General features: G+C 37.9%; 2 protein-coding genes across 2 annotated transcripts in view; both read left to right on the top strand.

Annotated features, from left to right (window-relative positions):
• The window catches only part of LOC307160070 (uncharacterized protein), a 719,517-nt gene that overhangs the window by 402,484 nt on the left and 297,762 nt on the right, over positions 1-19,271 (top strand). The window lies entirely within an intron of this gene.
• LOC307160081 (uncharacterized protein) lies at positions 13,144-18,435 on the top strand. Its single transcript, XM_079873905.1, has 6 exons — positions 13,144-15,182; positions 15,471-16,094; positions 16,345-16,615; positions 16,731-16,867; positions 17,240-17,446; positions 17,555-18,435. The coding sequence occupies exons 1-6, from the start codon at positions 14,784-14,786 to the stop codon at positions 17,702-17,704; spliced, it is 1,788 nt and encodes a 595-aa protein (XP_079730031.1). The 5' UTR covers positions 13,144-14,783; the 3' UTR covers positions 17,705-18,435.

The following is a 19,271-nucleotide window of genomic DNA, read 5'->3' as shown; positions in this document are numbered from 1 at the left end:
AATTGACAAAATTGTGTCCAAAAAGTAACTCACAATGTTAACATTATTGTTAATTTAACTGTTGTATAAAATAAATAGCACATTTGCAGTTGTGCACAGGAAACGGCACTCTTGCTCATGTGATATTCTAATATAACAACATAATATGATATAAATATAAGACAGAAACTCATTTGGGGAAATCTATAACTGCACTGACACATCACGCAGTGAAAGCAAGCATGAGAGAAACGCGATGTCAGCTCGCACTCGCAGTGTCTCGTACATAGTTAAAACAATGATACAATATCATCATAGTTCATAGACAATATCGCACACTCCTAAGCACATAATTAATGAACTTACAACTGAACTGACACTTACTTGTTTTCTTCTCTCCTCGCGTGCAGGAGACAGAGGTAGACTAATATGCTGCTGTAAGTGACGCGAATTGTCACGTGAACAAGCAAATCCACAAAGATAGAATTAAAAAAATAATACGTAGGCCTACGCTAATTAGATAGTTTTCATTTCGAAAGCATTTAGATAAGTCTAAGTCAAAGTGTCATCTAAAATGTAAGACCCTTTGTAAGTAAAAATAAGACGACTTTTTATGGCCTTAAAGGGATAGTTCATTTTGAAATAAATTTTTGATATGTTTTAGCTTACCTCAAGGGCATCCAAGATGTAGGTGTCTTTGTTTCCGCAGTAGTTTCAATTTTGATATTTTTAGGTCAAACCGTTCTTGTCTGTCAGTCATATAATGCAGGTCTATGGTCACTGGCTCAAAACACAAGCACAGAGTCCAAATTAAAACAATTCCCCATCGTCCAAATTAAACAATTCCCCATCGTAAGTACACATTGATGGCCTAAGACACGAAACGAGCGGTTTGTGTGAGAAAACGAACAGTATTTATATCGTTGTTATCTCTTGAACACAGCACACGTCCAAATGATCTGACGGCGCGGGCGGGTATAGATATATAAATAGATGTCGCCTTGGCTACTGCAATTCATTGGAACGAAACCGTAGCCAAGCGACATCTAGTGTATACATCTATACCCGCCCGGGCGGGTATAGACAGTGGTGGAAATGGGCAAAATTCACTGGGCGGACTCTATTTTGAAAAAAAAAAAAAAAAAAAAATAGAGGTCATCTGGCTTTAGATGACCTTTCAGATGTTTAAAAACCTTTATAATCAATAATAACTAAATTACATAAATTATTTATTTTATGTTTCATTTTACCCCCTGGGGTCGGCTATTGCAAATAATAAAACCAAAACGTTGTGTTTTTCATAAATGTATCCCTAAATACCCATATTTTTTCAAAATGATAACTGCAAATCCACCTTTCACTGCCTGGAATTCAGAATTGCAGTGATCCATTTGCGTAGCTTTCACCATTCTGTAAAAAATATACTTCAGATTTGTTGTCAAATCTAATTGTGCAGTCAATCGTAAAGCTCTTTCCCTTTTTATGTGTTTTTCAAACAAATGCTGCCACTCAGTCTTTTATGGGGATTTATGGTATTTTTATTATGCATTTGCCAAAACAAAAACTTTTATGATCAAAGACTAGTTTTACCTACAACTACTATATGGCTCCAGAGGATTACTCAATGTGTTTTATCTCTTTTAGATTTAAGTTTAGACATTTCTAAAATCATTATTATATCAATACAATTTTGTTTTTGATGTAGCTGATTTATCTTTTTTAACAAATTATGTAAGAGAGAGCAGCTTCACCATTCTTTCTTCAAAAAGAAAAAAACTTTTAATATATTCTAATTTTGTCAAGAATTATAAAAATTCTGCAATAAGCTCATCATTGTGCTAAAATAGTCTAAATGTTTAGTTTTAAAAACAAATTTAAAAAGCTGGTTATGTCTATTGTGATGTTTCTGCGCAAGTTCAGCAGAGGTTCGGGTTTGTTCCGATCAGAGCTCGTGAGTGGAGAGCGCATTTCTGAATATTCGCTCCGCTCGCTCATTCCGCAGGGTCGCTCGCTCAACACAGAATGGCCTGAGCCTGGCTCGAAAATATGCGGAATATGGGCTGCCTCCGACTAAAAAAAAATTTCTAGTCGAGTTTTTCATAAAGCCATTCGTGGACAAATCGTATTTTTTTAATTACTTAAATAGGCTATATAGCCTACACAGGATAATGAGCGTCACAAAGAACCGGTAAAAGTAATGATTATGAATGTGTCTAAATTAGCAAGGAGACATTTAATTGTTTATTAATAAACTGGTGTTTTCTGTGTTGCTGCAAAGATGAAGTTGACGATGCGGACTCGCCATGAACGCCAGAGAGAAATGCACACTTTCATATGGATTTCATAATCAGAGAGTAGCCTATTTCTTTTGGTTTTGAATATTTTCGTTTAAAAGTAGACATTTCAAGCTTTCTATAATAGATAGCCTATATTTCTAAAATCTGTGAGGCACAAGCTGAGTTTCGGCGCCCTCCATTCACGTGAAATGCAAGTGATCGTGCCGGCATCTTATTACATTGTCTGCTATATAGGCTAATTGTTTCTTATTTATTAAATACAGGTAGCCTAATTGTTTGATAAAACATTGATCAAAGTTAAGATACAATTTATACAAAACGAAAATCTTTTAAAAAGAGTCTTTCTACAAAAAAAAAAAAAAAAAAAACTCTTATCCATGTCATCTTTCTCGCGACCAGTGCCGTTGCTAGGAGGGCGCCAGCGCCTCTGCCTCGCGAGTGGATGATAGCCCTGAAGACGCCTAGCAATGGTATACCTTTAGTGGTAGCATACCTTTAGTTAAGTTATACCTCAAGAGTCTTCGTAGCGCACTAAGAGACAACGCCAGGTATGATGCGATGCGTAATTGAGATTCCAAAGCGCTCTTCTTTGGTCAGAACCATGGAGAGCGATCGTGGATCGGTCCGTCCTATGCACCGAAACTTTTTACAATGCAACAAAATATTCAAAGAGCATCAAGCTATTAAAATCTATATTATGTACTCACAGATAATATAACAGTATATTAGTCAGTAATTTTTCTTAGGTTAAACAGTGATTGGATAACGTTTTTAATTTAACGTTTTTAAATTAAGGCCTACCACAATTGGTTTGACCCATCCAAAACTGGAATCCTGGCGCCGTGCCTGTTTTGTGCATCTCACGCATGTATTTCTGGATTAGCCTACAGTGTGCGTTTCTGGATCTGTCACTTTTTTTTTTTTTTTACTCGATACGTGTAACGCAAATTCGATTTCGAAATCCGAAAAGCTCTTTTCGAACAAAACAACCGGTTAATTTTAAGATGGCCATTTTTTAATTATTTTAGACCGGATCATTTCAGCTAAATAGGCTACAGCTTACCCATACGAAAGTTTCTGTTATGACATCTGTTAAAGTAACGGTTTCTATTCAGATTTTCGAACAATATTACAGTTCATCATCCAATATTATTTATTTACCTCAAGCGGTCTGTTGTGAAGTTCTGTGAGTAGTAAGAAAGACGCGCACTGATAGAGAAGCATTTCCATTGGCTGCAGTCTGCAGGCATTGGCCAATAACAAAAGACGACATAGCGCAGGCAATTTTACAGAATGTCATTGATAAATATCAATATCCCTCTAAGTTTTTATTATCATGTGCTACGTTTATGTAGCTATTATATTGTAGATAAAATATAGTAATCGTTACAATGTCCACAAAAAAAAAATTATAATAATAATAATAATATAACCATTTTTTTTTTCAACTGGAACGCCGTCCCCCCTCGAAATTCACTCCCCCACAGATACTAAAAAATGTAGTTAATATTAGTGGTATCGTTACTTGTACAGTAGCTAGCTATTCCCCAACACTGTTTAACAGTACGAAATAGGGCTGTAGTCAAGACCACCTTTGTCGAGTCCAAGACAAGTCCAAGACCGGGACTAGTCGAGTCCAAGTCAAGACCGAGTCCAAAAAGGTTCGAGTCCGAGTCAAGACCGAGTCCAAAAAGGTTCGAGTCCGAGTCAAGACCGAGTCCAGGACAGGAAAAAAAAAGTCTGCTAAAAATTAAAGCCTATAGAAATTAAATCATTATGTAATAATTAAAAAATGAATGATTTTAATTGTATTTAAAATAATTGACTAATTCAAAGAACAAAAAAAAAAAAAAAAAAAAAAAAAAAAAATGATTATAGCCTATAAGCCTAAAGGAGCACACACATTCGTTTCGACTGTATGATCAGCCTGTCAATACACGCAATGTCAACCAGTTAAACTGCATGAGGGAGGGTCGAGCCAACACACACACACACACACACACACTAGAGATGCGGATAAACCGCGGATCGGACGAATGACGAGACGAAAAATAATATTTTAATTAAATTCGGGTGGGTGGCGGTTGGTAAGAAAAAGAAGGTAAGAAAAAAGTCGGAAAACTTTGCCCATTAATTAGATCATCTAGATGTGCAAGGCAAGCAGGCAAGTTTTCGGTTTGTTATGGACAATTAAAAATGTGAATATTCACGTTGCACTAGCGGTGGACTTTAGGCGAGTTTATTTAAACATTTATTTTTTAAAGAGCCGTTTGCGAGTCAAAACAGCCGGCTCTTTTCAGTGAGCTGAGTCAAACGAGCCGGCTCACGAAAAAGAGCCGAAATGCCCATCGCTAGTTATTAGGTGGCCATTGGCCAGTGTTTCACTTTCCCTCCAATAATATTTTGTTTTAATATCGCGGCGACGTATGTGTGATTACTGGGAACATTATAAAGACACCTGGACTCGGTCGAGACCTAAAGCCATATTTGGCAAGACCAGTGGCCGAGACCGAGACAAGTCCGAGTCCGAATTACAGCGAGTCCGAGACAAGTCCGAGACCATAGAAAAACGGTCTCGAGTCCGGACTCGAGTCCAAGACCGGACTCGAGTACTACAGCCCTAGTACGAAATATGTTTAATTATATTAATCATAAAATAACATTAACTTGATGAATTTTATAAATTCCCTTTTTTCTAGACTTTCAGACTGCAGTATCACAGAAGAAGGTTATAAAGCTCTGGCTTCAGCTCTGAGATCAAACCCTTCACACCTGATAGAGCTGGATCTCAGAGGAAATGATCCTGGACAATCAGGAATGAAGGAGCTCAGTGATTTACTACAGGATCAGAACTGTCAACTCAAGACACTGAGGTGAGACGTGATGAAATAACACAAAATAAATATGCATGCTAAATATTCATACAAAATATTCCTTCAGTAATACAATAAGCTCCACAGGTTTTGTAGTGGGGGTTACTGAGTTTTGTTTAGATACAATTGCAACCGTCTACGCACACCTTGGCAATAGAATCGCCATTGGCTAGTCAATTTTTTTGTTTACTCATCAGACTGATATAATATATATATATATATATATATATATATATATATATATATATATATATATATATATATATATATATATATATATATATATATATATATATATTCCATCAAATCTGCTTGTCTTTGTAAAATAACTTTAAATTTTAAAATAAAATAAAATATCTGAACGTACACTCTTAACATCAGTCAATCAAGCATTATATAATGATAATCAAGCACTATTTAATGATAGAACTTTGATAATTAGAACTTAAACTTGGTAACCATGTATGCATGCATATTTGCTGGTGGTGCTTATGTGGACAATCCTTATGCTGGCTGCGCATCCATTGAGCTGAATTGAACTAATACAGACGGAGAGCAAAACTATCAAGCGCTCAGTTATATTTTCAATTGCTGAACACTCTGACTATTCCAAACTCATACTTTGCCTCTAACACACACACTGTCGAGTAAAATCTAAGAGTTGATTAGCCAATTTGATTAGCTTGTGATAGACATTATTTAGTGCCCAGAGTGGAAATTTAGTCGCAGATGTGAGTGATTTACTCCCATTGTAGAGGGTTGAATTGTGCTGATGGTATTCAGGAGTATGGTATTAAATGTTTCTGAAACTGTAGTTTAATGCCATCAAGCCCAGGTTCACTGCATCACTGTATCTCTCTACAGCAGTTCTGCGAGTCTCCAGATGTTCACAAACATGCAGTTTCACAAGCCAGTTTTCTCTGCGCTGATGTTTCTCACATATTGCTTAAAGCCATAAAGACATTTAAATTTCATCTTCCCTTCTGCAGGATTTTGAGTCCTACTGCAGAGGAAGCCTGTACATATTTGACAGAACTTGTGGGTAAAAACCCGTTACTCCTGAGAGAGCTGAATCTGAGTGAACACAAACTAAGAGACACACGAGTGAATCAGATCGCTGCTCTACTGCAGGATAAACACTGTGAACTCAACACACTGATGTAAGTATTTTGTTTTAGTGACATAAAATGTTACATTACATTTAATATTATTTTTACAGTAGTGCCTGGAGAAGTATATTTAAGCTGCATTTAAGCTGGAAAATTTAAGCTGCATTTGATTTGACACAAAATATGAATGGAAAGTTAAATGCAGAATGATATAATCAACATTATTGATCCGATTTGGTGGTAGAGAGAGACTGTAAAAATGTAGCACCCAAATGATGACATTGACACGGAAGAACCCCTTTCGAAGTTGATCTGAAATTGTGTAAACTTTTTTGCATTTTGAAAAAAACATTCCCTAACTCAGTGTTTTTTTGGTCGCGCCCCCTTTATACCTTTTAAAAAATCTTGTGCCTAACCTGCAAATTCAAAACCTGCAATGAAAAACACCTGCAATAGTTTCACTTTGCAATGTCATATAACAGTAAGAGAGAATAATAGATCAGAACTTAACTTTTAATTTAAATAAACAAAAACATTAAAATATTTCAGTGATGCTTTGGATGAACGATATACAATATTTTGGCCCATTCAAATCGGCAATATATAACAGCTTTTACAGCGCCTCACGAGCTCAGCTTCTTGTTCGTCTCACCAGAACACACACAGCAGCGGAGTGACGCGTTCACAATCGCAGCCTGTGATTCGGTCCGCTGAAGAGGTGCTTTTAAATGGCGAGCAACTTCTATGTTGGGCTTGTTCCAACAGTGACAAGTCAATGGTCTGAAGAAGAACGATTCAGTGTAGTTGCCGTTCAATTGACATTTCTGAAATGGAAAATGCTGATAGAGAGAATTACAAATATTTACAAATCTTAGTTTGATCATCATAGCTCTGATTCATTGTCTTTTCTCTTTGTGTCTTCAGTCTGTGTGGATGCAGTATTACAGAGAATCAGTGTTTCACCCTGACTTCGGCTCTATTCCCAAACCTTTCACACCTGAGAGAGCTGGACCTCAGTGGGAATCAACTAAAGTCAGGAGCAAAGCACTTATCTGGTGTACTGAGAGATTCACACTGTGAGCTGGAGAGATTGAGGTGAGGAACATTCACATTCAAGAATCAAACTGCTTAAAATTCCTTGAACACTAAGCTATATACTTGTAAAAAATATTCTCTTTAGTATTTAGTGATCTGGTGAAATAAATAACAGGGATGTACATAAACCTTTTTAACATACAAAAATTGCTTATCAAATAAATCAAATAATGAATTTGATTATCGATTAGTCATGTCTGCGCACTGTGCACAAAAATCATCCGCCTGTCACAGTGGGGAATAACCTGTTTATTTGGATAAAACACATATGGAAAACTGCAGCTGCTGTGCGAAAGGTGCACGAGTCACAACTCAACTGAAACATGAGAATGCATCAAGCGCTCTTGCATGAGGATTTGCTGGATCTTGCCTTGTGCAGGGGGATGCTTGGAAGAACATGGCACTGATGAAGGGTTGAACCCGAAAATGTTTTGCTGCACATTGCACTTTTAGTTTTCTGACTAAATAAAAACTCAAGAGTAATGCAAGTGAAGAAATTAAAAAAGTTTGGTCATTTCCCTACTGTAAAGTAAAAAATATATATTTACTTAAGAACTATACATTTTCATTTATTTTACAGTGCATTTGATTACATTATATTACCTATTACTGTCACATGAATAATAATTCTTATTAAATAAATGAATAATAAATAATAATATGATACAACCCCATGTCCAGAAAAGTTGTCATATTTTGTAAAATGTGATCAAATCAAGAATCTGTGATTCAACTCTCTTTAACCTTTATTTAACTAACAAAAGTACAAAGAAAGGATTTTTAATATTTTCACTGACTAGCTTAATTGCATTTTGTAAATATAAACAAATTTAGATTTTGATGGCTGCAACACTCCAAAAAAGCTGGGACAGAGGATATTAGGAAGGTAGTTATAATCTTTTTTTCAGTGTACATGTTGCAGTGTACAGCCCTGAATGATGATCTCTCTTCCTCTGAATGTCTGTTTTCTTTTGTTTGTTTACGAAGAGGATGTGACTTTACAGAATAAGAGTTATCTTCTTATCTTCTGTCTTATTTTCTTGCTCTGTGTTTCTCATAATGTAGGTTAAGAGGCTGTGATATGACAGATGAAGGCTGTTCTGCAGTGACTTCAGCTCTGAACTCAAACCCATCACACCTGAGAGAGCTGGACCTCAGTGGGAATAAACTAGGAGACTCTGGAGTGAAAAACCTCAGAGATCTACTGAAGAACCCACAATGCAAACTGGAAAATCTACGGTTAGTGTCATTATACTTTACAGCAGTTACAGTGTGATTAAAGTTTACTGTTTAGTTAAAGACAACAGAGCTTAGGTACATTGTTTATACTGTAGTATTTCACCTGAACTGCAACTGCATTTTCCTATTGGTCACACTTACTTTTAGGTGCCTAACTAACAAGTAATTGCATTCAATTTAATTTGATTCAATAAAAATTTTAGTGGACGTGTTGTTCTTCAGAAATTTTATGCTGCTCACATCTGCTGTTATAGCAGTTTCCAGCATACAGAACTAGTGTGACTGTTAAAAATAGCCCATGGGAACTATATTTTCATGTCCTGTTTTCTGTTTTAGTCTTCTGGTCAGTTTTCTAGTTTGGTAATTTGCTCTGCTTTCTTTCATTCCCTGCCTGTTAGTGTCCTAGGTTACAGGTTAATTAGTCTTCATTTCAGGTGTGTTCATTCGTTAGGGGCCGTTCACATGTCGCGTCTTTTGCGAGCTCAAGTTAGTTATTTCAAATGTAGACGCGCGACAAGAATAATAGAAGCGCACTCGTTTTTTCCAGGCGCAGCGAGATGAAAAATTCTCAACTTTTCAGAATGCCTCAAGCGCAACGCAGGTCATGTGACAAGAACAAACCGGTCAGCCTTTGCCTTTCCGTAACAACATCGAAAGCTCAGCCGAACAGCTGATCATAGCTGTACAGGGAGGGTTTTTATTTCTCAACTCCATGAATACATCTAGTAGTAGAGCTAATGCAAGGGCTAAAAATCAGTTTATCCTGATCTTTGCTGAAACTTCCTCGTCATCATGGAGAGCGCTAGCCTGGGTGCCAGCCCGAACCCCCGAACCCCGCCCACAACATTTTTTGGTCGGGAAGTTCGGTCTGGACTCGATCCGTTGAGGAGTAATTATGCTCGGCTCCCAAAAGGCCGAGCCAATCAAATTGCCAGGGCGGGCTTTAATCGATGATGGACAGATGATCTGCGGTTACGTAATCACCCACGTCACCAAAGAGCGCTTGATTTGAATTAGTTTACAACAAAGACGACTGCAGCTGGAGAATTGAGATTTCACGAGTTCACACTTACAATTAAGTCAGATAGAATAAATGCGTATATGAGATTTCACGAGTTCACACAAATAAGTCAGATATGCGTATATGACGTGCTGTCCGAGGAGAGGGCTGTGGGCTCGGTAGCCATACTCCCCCCCCCCCCCGTATTCCTGGTTGTGAGAGAACAAGACAAGAGTGAGGGTGATTCGGGGTGGTGGAGGGATGCTAAAAAACTGTCTAGGAGTGTTAGGTAAGTTGACAGAGTGAATATGCTTCCTCATGCTGATAGGGTAATGTTAGACATGTATTGTTTGATGACAAGTTGATATTGGATTGATTATTTGTACGTGCTCCTCCCGAACTTTGTTTATGAGACATCATGTGTAGATTCCGCCATCGCGTCTGTTATAGAAGATGTTCATATTCATTTTAAAAGAGGAACAGAGAGCCGCGACATTTTGTTGGTTGAAAATATGAATGAAGAACATGCGTCATTTACTCCGTTGCTCTGATTGGTTGTAGGTCTATCCAATTGAGTGCAGAGTTTGTTTTTTCCTGGTTCAGTTGAGACACGCCCCATAATCAAATCTCTATGGAGCGGTATCAGACTCACATTCTGACTAGAATATGAGTATGACGAAGTCAGGCTAGGAGAGCGCAGTTCATGACGCCATGACAGACGCCACGGGAGCGAAAGCGCTTTGGAAAGAAGGATGTAAACTCAAAATGGCACTGGGGGGCAAAAGTCCACTGAAGATCACTTTAATCCACAAATAGGGAAGCGAAATAACACAAGGAAACGCAGTAGCAAAAGAACTGTACACAACTAACACCAGACAACCAAGGATTACCAAACTGAAAGTATAATTAGGGAGACTAATAAATCATACTTTCAGTTTGGTAATCTCTGGTGTTAAAGTGATCTTCTGTGGACTTTTGCCCCCTGTGCTATTTTGAGTGAGTTTTCCCTGAAGAACTGTGACATAACTGCTTTTCCACCATCGGGCCGAACAATTCTAAGAACAGTAAGAACAGTTCCAGTTGTATTTCCACTTGAGCCTGGTAAAGCACGCCACGATTACAAACCGTTCTCGGTCTGGAATTATATCAGCACGGTTAGTTTAGCTGGGAAATCTACTGTTAGTATAATTATACTTTACATCAGTTACAGTGTGATTTAAAGTTCACTATTTAGTTATTTTAGGACAACAGGACCAGTCATATTGTTTATAGCACTGTGTCTTTTGGTGTTTCCTTGTCTAAAGAAAATACTGTAAGTACTGTGAGCTAATGGGCTGATGTTCAGTAGAAAGTTTCAAATGCTGAAATCTGACAAACTGCAAAATGAGACCAAAGTGAGAACAGACTAAAAACTGATTATAGGTTATTCTGATGGAGTTTGAAATCTTATAAGTTTGAAAAGTTATAAAAATCTACTTTTATAAAAGGGATTGTTCATATTCTGGATGTTAACCTATGAATTTAGCCTTTTTTTTTTTTGATATAAAATCTAATATTAGTAGTTAGAATATAAATAAATAAAAACTCAATTTCAAGTGGCTTTATCTCTTCCAAAAAGCAAGTAAATGTTCACTGTTGTGACTGGCAAGCTTCACACTGTAACCACGCTTTCCTCCAAACACAGTATGCACGCACATTTAAGACTAATCAGCTGGAAAAGCAACAAAAACAAACACAAATCTACATATGGATTGCTTTCTTAAAAGACAGTGACAGTACAACACTGGCTACACATTGTATCAAAAATTCAGAGATCATACGGTCATGAAAAACCTGAAAAGGTTCTGGAAAATAAATACACCAAGAAAGTTTTAGAAAATTACGGAGCCCCTGAAGGGACCTTTGCAAAAATAAAAAATATACAGACTATTGCGTGCGTACGAGAAACTTTTGTGTGCGCATGAGAAAACTATCGTGTGTTCACGCGTTATTTTTTTTTATTTTTTTTTTACAATTTTAAAAAGCCAAAGGTGGCAGAGTTAGGGTGTAGAGTTACATTCAACTGATTTTAAGGCATAAAGAAATTATTTTTATTTATTTCTTTATTTTTCAAGGATAACCCCTTGAGATGCACCATCTCATTTTCGAGGGGGTCCTTTACATTACAAAGAAACCAGCAACAAAATGGAAAATCATAATTAAAGTAAATACTACACAAGACTATAAAAAACATTTAAATACAGTAACATTCATACACACACACACACACACACACACACACACACACACACACACACACACTAACAATGCTCCCACAAACCTAATCCCCCCATTTTAGCCCATACCATAATCGGAGAAATCAATGAGCCATCTGCGAGCATGCAAATACAAAAACAAGGTATAAATATGCTTACACACTTCACTATACGCATACAGGTACATAAATGCAAACATGTACAATATAAACAAAAATAATAAATAAAATTAAAATTAAAAGAAAGAGAGATCAGAAACAGGAACACGGTGTTTGAAAATAAGTAAGAAGAGATGATTTGAAAACATGTAAAGTAGTTATAGATCTGAGCGAGCAGGGAAGATTGTTCCAGTCTGATGGAGCTTTAAATTTGAACGCACGACGACCTACTTCTTTGCAAATTCTGGGTACATAAAAGAAGAGCTGATCCGTATGCCTTAAATTGTACTGTGTATTAAAAGAAATTAGGTAACATTTCAAATATGGAGGGAAATGCAAGTGAATACACTTAAAAATAAGTAGTAACCAGTGAAATTGCCTTCTTGACTTGGGAGCCAGCCAGCACAAAGACTCATACATTCGGCAGTGGTGAGTTCTATAGGGACATCTGAGCACAAATCTACAAAGACTATTATAAAGTACAGAGATAGGACGAAGATTTGAATCAGTAGTATTCCCGTATATAATATCAGCATAATCAATTATTGGAAGTATCAATTGCGTAATTATTCTTTTTCGAACCTGTTGTGAAAAGCAATCAACAGAGCGATAAAGTGACTTCAATTGACCATATATTTTCTTGCAGATTGAATTAATATGAGGTTTGAAGGAAAGCTGAGTATCAAGCCAGAGACCAAGATATTTAAACTCTTCAACTTTTGTTAAAGCTGTTCCATCGAGAAAACTAATAGACCAGCTTTTAGATATAGGCAAGGAATTAGGTCGAGAGCAAAACAACATAGTGTAAGATTTGTTTTTGTTCAAAAGGAGTTTATTAGAAGAAAACCATTTTTGAACTAAGTTAAAATCAGATTGAAGAGAATATTGAATTTGTGAGACTTCAGCACTGGATGAATATATTCATACCTGCAAACTAGTCGCTTTTCGGCGAAAATCGCCGTTTTGAATGGGAAAATGTCATCCACGTGAATCGTGTAGATCCGAAGAGTTTTTTTTTTTTGACGGGGGGGGGGGGGGGGGGGGGGTCTTCTGCGTTCTTCTGCGTTCTTCTGCGTTCTTCCGCACTGCGTTCTTCCCTACTGCGGTCTTCTTCACAAACATCTTTGGTGATACAGCACGCGAGTCATTTGGCCAATCACAGTCAAGATAACAGCAGCGTCTTCTTTGAAAAGCCCCTGGCTGCAGCTTTTCCCGCGGATGAATTCGCGCCTATTCACGCCTACTTCTAGAACCTACTGCACGCGAGTCATTTGGCCAATCACAGTCAAGACAGCGGCAGCTTTCCCGCGGATGAATTCACGCGTTGGACACTGACATTAGTTTTGAGGTAAGTGCCGTTATCTCTGCCAACAATATAATTGTTTTCTCTAACGTTGTTGTTAGTTAACATGTTTTACATTAATGTTATAATGGAAGTGTCGCCTAGTCAGCTAGTAAGATCAGCAAATTGTGTTGTTAGCTTACAATGTTAGTTCAATGTCACTGTGAAGGATTTTGGCAAGCTAAGTTATCTCCTCCACTGCATTACTGTTAATTTCGTTGATGAGTAACGTACTTTTCGTCATTATTTTCATCAACGACATTTACACCTTTATAATGACAGCATTTTTATAACCGTTTCGGTCATTTTTATAACCGTTTCGGTCACATTTGGTCGGGGAAAAAAATTATTTTGATTAATATGCACGAGGGAGAGAGAGCAAGACGGTGAGGGCGCGCGCGCGCGGCCGGGGCTCGCTCTCTTTTGTAACTGGTCTTTTGATTTTTTTCTGTATGAAAAAATAACGTCATATCATAAATTATAGGAAACCCAGCAACAACGATTATCAGTTTCTCCTCCATTTTCTCGGAACTAATGTTTTGGTTGGAACGAAAGTTTACATGTTTCTCCGAAATCAGCCAGCGCGAAGGACGTCTATATTCTGATTGGTTGCTGGCGTTTTGCCACTGCTTGCCGCTGAACCGCGTCATAGCTCATAGATGATCCGAAAAATGACAGTGAGTAATAAACCTAATGCGGTCTGTGTCCTTAATATTGATCAAGCAACAAAAGAAAAAGAAAAGCATTCACTAAGGATTAATTATATAATTCTTTTAAATATGTCTGCTTGAAAGAATAAAGAATGATGTATGCAAGTAGTTATAAAGAATGCATATATCATTCATTGAAAAAAGACTGTTCCACTTTAGGGAAAGTGGTTTTATTTCATTTTAAGATAAGTCACAGTAGTTAAATCTGTATCTGTATTGCATGTTCAAGCTTTAAAATCAATTATATTAACAGGTTAATAGATGTTTTATCCGGGAGTAAGTTATATGGGTTTGGACATTTTAGAGACATTCTAAATTAATGCATTACAATTTAACTAAACCCAATATATATATTTTTTGACTGAAATCGTATTGTATTTTGTCGACTAAAACTAAAACAATTCAGATGACTAAAATATGACTAAAACTAAATGGCATTTTAGTCAAAAGACTATGACTAAAACTAAATCAAAATTTGCTGTCAAAATTAACATTGTTATCTGATTTTTTTTATGTATATCTTGTCGTAAGAAATGAGCGAAATGAAAACGAACACGTAATGAAACAAGACCCATTGGTGTCCGGTTTAACGTTAATGAGTGATCGAAACACCTGCTCTGGCGGATCATTTAATGTTGACTAATGCAGTGGGAGTTAGCCTTAACAAACATTTATGATCATAAAAAAGGAGCCCAGCATTTAATATATTGACAATTTTTTTTCAGAATGAGCGAGCTTAAAGAGGAGGATTCTATTTATATAAGACAGCTTGACTCAGGGCTGAGGTGCAGATGGAGCTGGGCCTGGCTAAAGATTGAGGTCAAGACCGAGGTGAAGGGAGTCCAGCACAGCTTCCCGCTGTCACAGTATTTTATAAAAATTGACAAAGCGGGGTATTCAAAATGCAGCCTTTGCTCTAAAGAAATAAACTACAGCAACAAGGGCTCTCATGCTCTTTCGGCACACTGCCAAACAGAGGTGCACCGTCAAAAAGTGTGTACTGTAATGACTACAGCCAGTGTCCTTCCAGTCTCAAGTCAAAGTGCTCCCAAGGCGGGGCCTGAAGCCATGAGGGCGCGAGTTAGGGTGCCTGTACCTACATGTCAGCGGGTTGCTAATGCAGAGGTGTGTTTTATAAATTAAATAGGCTTGTAGTTTTCCGTGTCACTAAATAATTTAAATAACTACTATTTCACTGTTGACAGGTTACTTGACATTTGCCAGTAAGCTATTGTCAGGCTACATAGAAGTAGGCTACATTACCAGGACAATTTGTATGTAGTGTATATGGTGTGTTTATTCAATTGTACTAGAGTTGAACTAGACTCATTAGGATTCTCAGGGTTATAATAAAAGGCAGGCTATTTGCAAAAGTTTTGCTTATGAAAATCTAATAATGTTTTCTTTGTCTAGGCGATGGTTCTCGCTACTCTTGCGGAACACACTCTTCCTTTTACATTTGCACCAGTGATGGTGAAGCTGGCCCAAACGCTGGCTACAGATAAAGTAGCTCTGAGTGGGTTGAAGCTGTCACGCACAGCAGCAGCATACAAAATGGTGCATGGATTGGGATTTACATTTTCGGAGAGGATCTTCAGCAATACACGGAAGTATCCATTTTCCATCAACCTCGACGAGAGTACTAACAATGGTGGTAAAAAAGTGCTTTCCATCCTGGTCAGCTACTTCAACCCAGACAAGAAGACGGTTGATGTGGAACACCTAGGATCTTTAGAGGTTTTGAAGGTTAGCGCTCTCAAGCTAGAAAAGCTGATAGTTAAGTTCTTTAAGGATAACAACATCCCATGGTTCAACCTTGTAAGCATGCTGATGGACTCCTGCGGTGTTATGCGAGGAAGTAAAATGGGGTTGGAAACGAGAGTGCGCCAGAACCACTGCCCAAACCTACTTGATGTTGACGGTGATAGTTGCCACCATATCCACAATGCTGCAAAGGTTTTTGCAGCTCCTTTCAGCAATTATCTTGAACGGCTGTTTGGTGACCTACATGTAGATCATCAATGGGCTACAGACCAGGTTAGTTAATAATATTCAATTTCCATTGTATAAATATTTTTTGTTCAGAATGATTCAAGCTACTGACTGCAACATTAAACACTAAACCTTTTATCTTTACAATATACTTACCTGCTGCTATACTTGTTGGGAGACTGTATGTTCTATATGTAATTTAGATTCTAAAAAAAAAAATATCCTTAACTGACATATTTAGGCTACCTGAGCTCTTTGAGGAAAAAAACTGATTTGATGTATCTCTCTTTCTCAGTTGGCATACTTCAGAGAAATATGCGAGTTCATGGGCCTTCCTGGTTCCGCTCCCAAAAGGTTCATTCAGCATCGCTGGCTATCGGCTTATGATGTTGCCATTAGCACCCAGAGGCTGCTTCCTGCCTACAAGGTTCTTTACTATGGCTTTATGGACAGGGAAGACAAGGCCCTCTACAAGGACCCCTTGAGGCAGCTTTTTGCCAATTACAAAGTGAGCGAAAAGGCACAGAGACAGATTCAGTCCTTTCATGAGGACCTCAGCAAAAAAGGTAACTCATCACAGTTATTTATCCTTGGATCTGTGATTGCCTACCTGCACTATGGTAACCAAAGGAATGTTAGCTTTTGTACAGAGCTTTGTTATAGAGCCTTTGATTTTTCCAGGAATGACGCAGCTGGGAAAAGACCGGAAGAAGAGGGTGGTTAGGAAGGTGTGGCATGAAGCCACCATAACTGAGCTGCACCTCAGTGTTTATACAGGAGTGCTACCGATCCTAAAGGAATATGTCATGGTGTTCCAGGTGAGTTGAAATTTGAGTCCTCTGCTTATGGCTCCCATTTCTACTCAGGTGAATGTTACATTTCTCATCAGGTTTTTCAAAATAAGAAAAAATATCACAAATTATGAGAATTAGATTGATTATAAAAAATGTTGCAGGATTCTGTGGTGCCTGGGTCTAGAAAATAAATTCTAGTGATCCCATGTCTAATAACTTCTGACAACATTTTATTTGACCACAGGGTATAATGCTTTTTCATAGTGGAGTGATCTAAGGGAATCCTTGTATTTATCTTTCGGGAGTCCTGAGTTAAAATTAATATGCATTTCTTTGTGGTTCAACGTACAAAAACACACACATGTTCAATGTATGTTAATGTTATTTTCTTTATAGGGCAGTCAGACACTTGTTCATAAACTGCATGAAAAACAGCTTCAAGTCTTTACCAACTTCCTTGCCTGCTTTGTCAAATCTGAGCACCTGAACCTGATGTCCAAAACTCTGGCTACTATGGAATTGGACAACAAACTGCTGCCTGTGAGGGAGATGTATGTGGGGCAGAAGGCTAATCAATTCAGAGTGGCACATCCACAACACCCTGTGAGTACTTTAAATTGTGAACTGCAATTAGAATGATTAATTATTGATTAGGAGCCTCTGCAGAGTTTGTATGATAAAAGTATAGTAAGTGTTGCTGATCTGTTTCAGCTGCTGAAGCCATTCCTGGAGGAAGTCTCCCAGGCATACATCACGTGTGCCAGGTACTTGCAAAAAAAAGCTGCCACTGCAGAGCAAGACCCTCCAGTGTTTGTCGGCCATGGACCCAATACTGAGAGGGCACTCTCAAACTGGGTCTGAACTGAGGAAACTCACAGCAATGATGGATCACCTGCTGCCTGATGTTGACACACACCAGGAAATTCTCCAGTACAACGTAGATCAGTCCCTGCCCAGCTTCCAAGATGGAGATGATGTTGTGAGGTGGTGGGCCTGTGTCGACGATACTGGAAAATATCCAGGCCTGTGTCAAGCAGTGAAAGCTGCAATGTCAATATTCCATGGCCCATTAGTTGAATCTTCTTTTAGTATAATGGGCAACATTATTGACAAGAAAAGTACAAGCTTTAACATCACCACATTCAGCGCTATCCAGACTGTCAAATATACTCTACAGAGCAGAAAGCTGAGTGCTGTGGATATGTTCAGCCGAGATGATCCAAAATTTGAGCCAGTAGATAGACGGCTGTGTGGGAACATCATTTCGGCTGGAACCAGGGACAAAGCCCAGCGGCAGCAAAAGCAGCTGAAAGTCAGCGAAAGGAGCGTGGAGTTTGGCTGCCAGCCATCCACTAGTGCTGCTGTAAATAGGGCAGAAGTGGTGGAGGAAGAAAGTGTGGCCCGAAAGAGGCACATGGCAAAACAAAGAAAACGGGCCCTTGAAAGGCTTGCCCAGGCCAAAAGAGTAAAAAAAAGATTTTTTTTACTCCTCAGTCCCACTAGACCAGCTGCAGTATTGTTGTTTACAGTTTTGCAGTATTAAAGTTGTTTTATGTTCAGTGGTGTTAATAAATGTTTCGTTTTTTTACCTCAAGAAAACGTTGTATTTTCCCTTTATTTTCTTCTCGGGGGGGGGGGGGGGGGGGTGTACTGAAAAATCTGTCACCTTTTTCAGTCCTTCTGAGTTTGCAGGTATGTATATTACAGTGTCATCTGCATATAAGTGAATTAAACTATCTGGACAGATTTGCGGTAGATCATTAATAAAAATGGAAAATAAGAGAGGACCTAAGGATGAACCTTGTGGAACTCCTTTATCAATAATTTTGAAGCCAGACTGGCTGCCTTGAAAAGTAACGCATTGACTTCTGTGATGAAGAAAAGAATTAAAAAATAATAAAGAATCAGAAGAAAGACCAATAGCATGTAATTTGTCTAAGAGAAGATAATGATCAACCATATCAAATGCTTTGGTAAGATCAATAAATATAGCACCTGTCAGCATATTACTGTCTGATGCTGACAGTATGTCGTTTGTGAATTTTAAAAGAGCAGTGGTGGTTGAAAAATTTGAACGAAAACCAGATTGATGTGGAGATAATACATTTTGGTCATTAAGATATTTAGAAAGTTGATTAAAGATTAATTTTTCAAAGATTTTTGTTACACTATTGATAATTGAAATAGGTCTGTAATTATTAATATCTGTGATATCACCTCCTTTATGAAGAGGAATTACTCTGGCACAATTCCATGATCGAGGTGTTTCGCAGGTCGCCAATGATAAATTAAATATATCAGCCAATGGAAATGATATAACATGAGAGGCAAGTTTAAAGAACTTGATCTCAAGTCCATCTGGACCAGCACTGCATCCGGGGTTTATGCCATCAATAACCTGCTGAACATCATCTGGAGTGATAATATT

Source organism: Squalius cephalus (assembly GCF_949319135.1).
Source record: "Squalius cephalus genome assembly, chromosome: 6".
Lineage (NCBI taxonomy): Eukaryota > Metazoa > Chordata > Actinopteri > Cypriniformes > Leuciscidae > Squalius > Squalius cephalus.
Note: the sequence above shows the minus strand (reverse complement) of the source record. Positions and strands in the feature narration are given on the sequence as shown.